The sequence below is a fragment of the Vidua chalybeata genome, chromosome 5, assembly GCF_026979565.1.
Source record: "Vidua chalybeata isolate OUT-0048 chromosome 5, bVidCha1 merged haplotype, whole genome shotgun sequence".
Classification (NCBI taxonomy): Eukaryota; Metazoa; Chordata; class Aves; order Passeriformes; family Viduidae; genus Vidua; species Vidua chalybeata.
The window spans coordinates 58,389,919-58,398,416 of NC_071534.1; the positions used below are offsets into that span (position 1 = coordinate 58,389,919).

An 8,498-nucleotide genomic window follows, 5' to 3' on the forward strand; every position below is an offset into this window, starting at 1 on the left:
CTTTTCTTCACCACTGTATTTGATTTAAAATTACTTAAGTTTTCAGAGCAACCAAACCAAATAACTCTCTCTTAGAAAGAAGTATGTTACAGCTAAGCAGATTTTCAAGCAGTTGACACTTACTGGCCATTTGCATACCCCAGAATTTATTTGTATCCCGTCTCTAAAGAAGTATTTACTTGAAAGGCAGTCTAAAAGATTTGGCCGTGGTCACAAGGAAATCAATGGCAGTCAAGAACAGAATAAATCTAAGGAGCCCTTGCTCTACCAATTAAAAATATGAAGTTTAGACATAAAAGTACAAAATTTGGAATGTTGCACTGTCACAGCTCTTTCATAAATTTAACACTTATGATTCTGGAAAATAATTTTTACAAAATAAAGTAACACTGAGGCTTTAAGATGGCTCAGATTATTTGAGAACAGTAGGAAACTACAAATTTTAAGAAAATCCCAAAGGACTTCATCTAAAAGCACCACTGCCAGAAATGTGGCATTTGGAAAAACAACGGTTCAGTGCAAATACTGATAAGAAATGGAAAGAGAAACACTCTAAACAACAGACAATACTGTCTTGTTAGTGTCTGCTTCTGCTACCAGCTGCACTAAAAAGGAACCTTCTCATTTTATATTATGTTCCTCTTTAAATGTATTTTCATAAAACAAAAATTTTGGACAAAAACAGACCTAAAAGCCTGCTTATATTGCTAGCTTTTCAGAAAAGCAAAACACCTAATGACTGACTGTTCAACTAAACCCGTATCACAAAATCAAAACAGATAAATAATGGATACCTTTTTATTTCTACACATGGGATTTCAGACCACTTTTCTCACATTATCCAAATGGGAAGTCCTCCTACTGTACACATTATATTAATAAGCGAGAGAGGCAAACGTGACTTCCCTGCCTAAAAGAAGCTGCTTTTCAGGGCCATGGCAAGCCAGTTCACAGCCACTTCCACACAAATACAGCCAGAAGTAAACACAGTAGTTTGAATTCAACTCCACTCAGTAGCTTACATGTAAACAGAACCTTCTGAATCAAAACTAGCTTTAAAACAAACTCCAAAAACTCAAACAAAAAAAACCCACAATACATGGTTTCATGTCATGCCCAAAGCTCTATCTTTGATAGATTCATTTTGATGCATAAAGAAAAAAAACAGAAAAGCTGGAATGTGGCAAATGCAATTCTGCAAGTCTGAATCCTAGTGCCAAGAATTCATACAGCCTGAAATCCTCATGAGTAATGGTAAATGGCAGTAGAAGAAATATTAAAGTTCCTTTAATATTTCACTACACTGCTGTTTGGAAGGTATACGTGTTGAAATGGTGTCCCAGAACTATGTGATGTTAACTTCATATAAAAACTCACCACATTTACAACCATATTTCAATTTAATTATTGTACACAGGTTAACAAAAACACCGGGTTTAACAAAAACAATATTCAGAATGGTACAACACATGTTCATCTTCTCCAGGAAATAATATTACAAGTGATCATCTTAGGACAATTTAGCCACACTAGCAACAGGAGTTCTGTTAAAATGCAACTGTGGTCTACTAAGCCACTTATTTTAGCACTACAGAGTATTTGAAGTTAAGAGTCCTACGGCCAAGGCTTAAAAATCATTTAAGATTCAAACCTCAAAATGTCTTACAGTCAAATGACAGTATTCTTAAAAAAACACAACAAAATAACCCCAAAACAATTAATTAAAAGGCTTCTGTATTTAGTTTTATCCTCTTCATGGCATTCTCTATTCATATAGTTGCTTGTATCATTGGTAATAGGGTCTGTATCTGGCTTGATCAGGGTGATGTGGTCCAGGAAGGGGGGCCTGAGCAGGAGGCCCTTGCATCCTTGGAGGTGGAGGCGGCCCCCTTGGAGCTGGCCATATCCCTGGACTCATTCCCCCAGGCTGTGTGAAAGGGGGACTAAGAGTTCCTTGATCTTCACTGAACTGTGGCAAAGAGTTGGGATTATAGTGATGGGGAGGGGGAGCATTTACATTGACAGGTGGGCCTCCATGCTGAGGAGGGGGAGGTCCCGGAGGAGGATGGTTCATGTAGGGCGGCATCTGGGCAATGATGTGTCCGGGCGGCGGGGTTATGGGCGGAGGGGCAGAGGTCATCGGGGGCGGCGGAGCCTGGCTGTACACCATGTGAGGGGTGCCTGCCGCCTGCGGAGGGTGCTGCAGCGGGTGGCTGATGGGCGGAGGCGGCGGCGGGGGCGGCGCGTAGTGCTGCTGGGGAGGCATAATGTGATGAGGGTGTGACACCACTGGCTGACCCTGGTACTCGGGATGATGGTGAGCGGGTGCGGGTGCTGGGGGAGGCGGTTCTCGAGCACCTGAATTGGAATCATCCTGAATGGGGACAGTTATTAAGTTGCTGTGTTTCCTCGTTGAGATGCGGAAGGTGTCCTGACTGACCGGGCGGGGCGGCGGCGGAGCCATGGACATCTCTGCAGGAGGAGCACGGATGTCTTCGTGGGGCTGGTTGTAGTGCTCATGTGGCACGTGCTGCAGAGGAGGCGGTGGCATCATGATGTGCTGCTTTGGCGGAATGTGGCTCATATGATGCTTCTCAGGGGGCATTATGAAACGCTCGGGAATTTCGGCCGGCGGTGGGGCAATAGGAGGATGCACGGGTTCAATGGGAGGACGAGTAACAGGCTTCCCAGCTCGCATGTGACGGTGGTTGATGTGAGCTTGTAAGTCCCTCTGTGACAGGTAAGTTCTCTTGCATCCTTGAACAATGCTACACATGAAGAGAGACCCTCGTACACACTGCTCAATTCGCTGCACAGGTTCGTTACAGCTAAATAAAAAGAGAATATTGATTTATTGTCATCACAGAGAGCTCACCATGCATTCTTCCTTGTTAATGTAATTAGCCAAATTAGATCTGACAATTTTGCCCCACTGTAGCAATGAAAGAAACTTTTCAATGATTTTGACGTTTACCTAGTTTATACATCTCAAAATGTAACTATGAAAGAACATAAAAATTTCATGAGGTAGAATTTTTTAAGTAGCATCTCTCAAGCAAATTCTTCTGTGCATTAAAACTTGGGTCATTTTCACTAAGTAAATCAAACTGCTATTAATTCCTTTTCAAATTACAGCAGTAACAGGTTACCTACCCAAAACCAACAAAGTAAACACTGATCTCTTACAATCCCAAAATATGGAATAGGAACTAGAAAGTTCAGAGTACTCTACTGCCGCTGCTAAATGTACTTAAGAGTCATACTAATAGAGTATCTAAGTTACTTTCTTACATTTTCTTTAATAACAAATCTTGAGATAACTTACCCTGGACACATCTTATCTCCCTTTTTCTCATGTAGTATAGCACAGTCATAGCAGAAAACATGCTTGCAAGGTATCTAGAAATAAAAAATTGCTGTTAAGACATCATGTATAAATATCTGTGTCATTCTGCAGAACACAGTTCCTCCCTCCAGTACACAGTTTATAATAATTAAAGTAACTAAGTTACCTATGAGGTGAACAAGCATAGCAGTGGTTAACAATTTACAGCATCTTTGCACAGAAATCTTCTAGAACAGTTTATGCTGAGTTTGGAGTTTTTTTGGGTAGTGTTTGGGGTTAAGTGTTGGTAAAAAACATTGGCAAAAGTTTGAGTTTTGCACTATTACCAACACTGAACTTTCACAGAAGCTGCATACGCAATCTGATTACACTTGTCTTGCTGGCGAAGAAGCAAAGTTTTAAAAGCATTAACTGTCATTAAGTCAGATGTGAAGCCTGTAACATCACACTTAGAAATCTAAATTAATCTCAGGGATTTTTAAAGGTACATAAAAGTGAACAACATTTTCTAACTTCACTGCAAGTCTTCAACTGAGATAAAAAGCTTATTTTCAAAGTTAAGCAGTGTAAGGTCAAAACCCTAGAACCTGAAGGTTTTTTCCTTTGTGATTGTGTTCTGTTTTTTGTTTAACATTTTCAGGCTTACTTTATTGAATCGGAAGGTAAAACAAAATCAGTCAGACAGATGGAACAAAAACACCTGAGCAGTGAAGGCCCCCAGGTCCATCCTGGTACTATTCTGCTGTTTATTCAGATGCCTGTTGAAATCAGTAATCTTGAGAAGCTTCATACAGACACAGTAAAACATATTTTTATCTAAACAGAAACCATGGCTGCATCTTCCACTGGTAATTTCACTCACCATGCGTCCATACATTTTAATGGGCAATCCACACTTATCACAGAAATGGACTGGTGTATCATCCTTTTCCCCCAACAAGTTTATCTGGTAGGACACAGAAGAGATGAGAAAACAGACCCCAATATCACTAAAGCTTCTCATTTAGCATCAACATACCCATTATTTCTGAATTAGCTGAAAAGAAAGCAAGAATACCACAGACAGGAGAAAGCAGAGGATGTATCTTTAGTCAGACAAAAATAACTGAAAAACTTTTAATTAACAAAGTATCTACCAGGACTATCTACAACTTGGTATGAAACACAGGCAGATATTCATGACTTTACCTTATAATCCCAAAAAATGGGTCCAGGAAATCTCCTTTGATTGCCAAACATTTCACCTCCTTTACATTCATATCGCTCCTCCTTATTATAATCAAATTCTTCTGTGGAAAGGAGAAAGAGAAGAAAGACACGAGCCAACCACAACACTTTCGTAATTGACACCAGCCGCTATTAAGAGCATGGGTCATTTTTACTGAAATCATCAAAAAATGCCACAGCACTTCCAATCTGCTGAGTCCATTCTACAGAAAGGTAGAACCATAGTAGTAAAACAGCCTGCTTTGGAAATGGGCACTACTGAAGCCCCACAGTGCAGCAGAACTTGGAGATTTGAAACTTGTTTTGTGTTTGGACAGAACCCTGGACTCTTAAGTCTCTGATAATAGTCTCAAACAATGCTGTAGAATAATACACTTCCCTATTACAGGGAATTTATATGAATTTACCTTCATCACCAGCTTGTGTCTTCGAAGGCATCCTGTTCATATTTCTTGGAGTTCGAGGTGCAGGTTTGGTTTTATTGGTCTGTTTTGAAATAAGCTTTATAGGGATTCTTCTACGGACATCAAGACCACCCAATGATCCTGAACTATTTGTTCCTTGCAAATCATTGTCTGTGAAAGAAAATTTTAAAAAGTATACTTTTTTATTTATCTAATAGTCTCTAAAGAGGCTAAATATTAACAGAAATGTTTTCAGAAAAATAAATTTTAAAGCTTGCTTAAGACTCCTACAACATATTAAAATGTAATCACTAGAAAACAGGTATCCTCACAGACAATTCCAGAAGTCACGTCACAAAACTGTATTGGGAACAGCAAGGAATTTAGGAAATCTAGTTTAAAAATAAAGCTATTAAAATAATCTAGCTAGTTCACACATTTTTCCACAACAGAAACATTAACCTTATAGTTCTTCTCACAGTGTGAAGAGCAATGGAAAGTCAATTCTTTGTAGAACCTTGACTACATAGAATTTCTCATGTGAAAATTATTTTTTACAATTTATTGTATTTATATTGTATTTATATTGTTTACTAAAGTAGGAAGGAAACTAGTTCATATATTAACATCTTGACATATCACTTAGAAGTTTATAATAAAGTATCACAAAAATACTGGTACTTAGGAATAAGTAGTTGTATCCTTCCTAAACTGAAAATTACTGTTTCTGGCTATATACAAAATTCTCCTTAACCAACTTTACATCTAAGTACCAGGGTGAACAAAGCAAGAAATAGCCTGACACATGCATCAGCAGGTACAGTCTCCAAGAGATAACACAGAGCAGGTAATGCAAGAAGCAACACAAATGAGGAGGCGTAACTCCCTCAACCTCCCACGAGTTTATCTGAAACCACCCCACAGCATCTCATCCATACAAAAATGAAGTTACATCCTTCACAAATCTTCCCAGCTCACTGGGATTTTAACTGAAAATGCCACAGGTGTTTCAAAGCAGGGCACACTCAGTCTGGAAGGGGTGAGCCCTGAGCAGTTACAGCCCTGCAGTTCCACAGGGTAGGGCACTCCAGCCCTGGAATGACTGCAGAGGCCCCAAAGGATTCCAGTGCAGGTCGCTGAAATTAGTGTTCATTAATGTAATTCTGCACAATGCCTCACCAACTGCTGTCTCTCAAAGCCTATAATCACAACAAGCGGCACCATAACAATGCAACAAGTAGAAGGAGTAACAAGAAAAAATGGGATTCCTCTCACTTTTTCAGCAGCTACCACCAAAGCTAGGAAATGTGTCAGTTTCAAACTGGGACTGCCCTGACAGTTCTGTACCTCTGAATCAAAAGCCCTCAGTTTCCTTAGATAAATCAAACTTCTCTTTGCACTATGGTTGACAGTTTCACTCTAAAAGGAAATATACAAAAAGGCAAAAGCAATAAAGCTTATTTTTACTTCTGGTCATTTGTTATTTCTCTCAGCTGTCCAGATGAACCTGCCAACACTCAACTATGTCATCAGGCTTCCCCACGGAGTGCTCAACCAAGGCATCAGAGGTAAAGCTGCTTGTTTTCCATGGGTTGGGAGATTCTGTTTTCTACCAGAATACACAAAAACACAGCACCATAAACCACAAAGAGCCTCTGCTGCAACTCAGTCCATTTGCAAATAGGGATAACTAAAACAAATTTTAAAAATCAAAGTTGTTTATTAGCTAGTCCACTGAACTGCCAATACATTGTCACTTTTCCTCCTTATACCCTTTCAAACCAGGAATACTTACATGAGCTAGCTGCTTAACTAACCCAAACTAGCAAGTTTACTAGTCACTCATGCTTCACAGAAGGATAGTAAATTCCAGTCTGCATGAGCATAACTTGTGGGATTATGTCCAGAAAAAACTACGACAAACATACCAAACTTGTTAGGACTACTTAAAGAAGCTCTAATTAGAGGTGATGCAACCTACTGAAATGTCACCTTCACCAACTTAAGTTTTACTTTTGCATTTCAAGCTTTATTAAAATTAACAAATACTTTGTACAGATAGAGTCATAACGCAATCTTTTGTAAGGGAAAGGAAAAAATCCTCCAAAACCACCCTAGCACAAAGCCCACGTCCATTCATTTATTCACTGCACTACGCCAGCGCATTAACTAGCAAAGGATCACAGCTACGCCAGCGCGCTCACCGGCGAACGACATTTAAACCACCAAACCCAATTTAAGCACACTAGGAAGTTTCCTCTCGGGCAACAACCACGGAATCAGGAAACACATTATGGGCACCGATGCCGGGAAACGCCGCGGGCAAACGAGCGTCTCTCCCCCACCTCCGGGACGTCACGGGCTGCATCCGGTGCTGCCGGGCCCGGGCTCTCCGGCCCGGCCGGCGCAACCAGCGGCCGCCGCTCCGCCCGGGCCGGGGCGTCCCGCCGGCGGCGGCCCCTCAGCCCGGCCGAGCGCCCTCGGGGCGGGGGCAGCGCCGGGCACCGCCGAGCCGAAGGTGGCACCGGGGCCGCGGCGCTTGCCCGGGCAGGGAGCAGGCCCCGCGGCGCACCCGAGCCCCGCCGGCGCTCCCGGGGGCCGGGCCGGACCCGGCGCCGCCGCCCCTGCGCCGCCCCGCGCCCGCTGGCCCCGCTTGGCCGCTCCCCGTCCGGCGGCGGGCACGGGCCCGGCGAACCGGGCACGGACGGGCCCCCGGCCTCCCCCTGCTCACCATTGTGGTCCATGATGCGGCGCGGGGCGCTGTGGGAGCGGAAGGGCGCGGCCGGAAGCGGCGGGGGCGCGGGCGGGGCGCGGGCGGCGGAGCCGCGCTGGCCGAGCCCCGGCCGAGCGCTCCGGGCCCGCCCGGGCGCGGCGGAGCGGGAGCGCGGCAGCCCCGGGGTGCGAGCCGCAACTAGCGGGGGTCGGCAGGCGGCCCCTCTGGGTTTTGGAGTTAGGATGGAGTGAAAACATGAGCGGGGTCTCTCAGTTAGGAGCCGTAGAGGCCCCGTCCGGCCGCCTGTGCTGTGCAGGGTTCAAACACACCGGGAAGATCTGGCGCCGCATCGCGCTCTCGGCTGCTGATGGTCAGCCTTAAGTTCTAGCATGGAAATAGCAGATTGCTAACACGCTGTAGAAGTGATGGAACAATGAATCTGCAGAACGCTCAGAAGCTTCACAGCAATAGAGCTCACTAGCTCAGGAGAGGACTTAATGTTACATTTAGGACTTAATGTTTACATTTACACAGTTCCTGTGTAATTCAGTGCGATGCTGAAGACTAGCACTGAAGAAAGGAAAGAAATAAAAATACAACAAAGTCGTAGGTTATAAGTAGAAAATGGCCCCGAGCAGTCCTTCCACAACACTAAAGTACTGGGTAACTCTACTCCATGCACTTCAGATTGGTGATTGTATCACTAAAAGCCTCCCGGATTGGGATCTTGTGCTCCTACAGACAATGTCTCTCATTATCTTTATAGCCTTAACATTTAAATGCTACCATTAAAGTCTAACGTTTCTTG

The 8,498-nt window shown here is 43.4% G+C and overlaps 1 protein-coding gene across 3 annotated transcripts; it reads right to left on the reverse strand.

The window, feature by feature from the left end:
- Positions 1-1,381: 1,381 nt before the first annotated feature.
- On the reverse strand, positions 1,382-7,756 carry CBLL1 (Cbl proto-oncogene like 1). Of its 3 annotated transcripts, none has more exons than XM_053943400.1 (6): positions 7,709-7,756; positions 4,981-5,148; positions 4,535-4,632; positions 4,209-4,292; positions 3,326-3,399; positions 1,382-2,828 (listed from the first exon to the last, which is right to left on the reverse strand). In XM_053943400.1, exons 1-6 carry the CDS (start codon positions 7,719-7,721, stop codon positions 1,787-1,789), a joined length of 1,479 nt encoding a protein of 492 aa, XP_053799375.1. In that variant the 5' UTR covers positions 7,722-7,756; the 3' UTR covers positions 1,382-1,786. The 3 variants fall into 3 exon arrangements, with proteins under 3 accessions (XP_053799375.1, XP_053799373.1, XP_053799374.1); XM_053943398.1 differs by having other exon boundaries at positions 4,535-4,635; XM_053943399.1 differs by lacking the exon at positions 7,709-7,756 and adding an exon at positions 7,182-7,231 and having other exon boundaries at positions 4,535-4,635.
- Between the last annotated feature and the right edge of the window lie 742 nt (positions 7,757-8,498).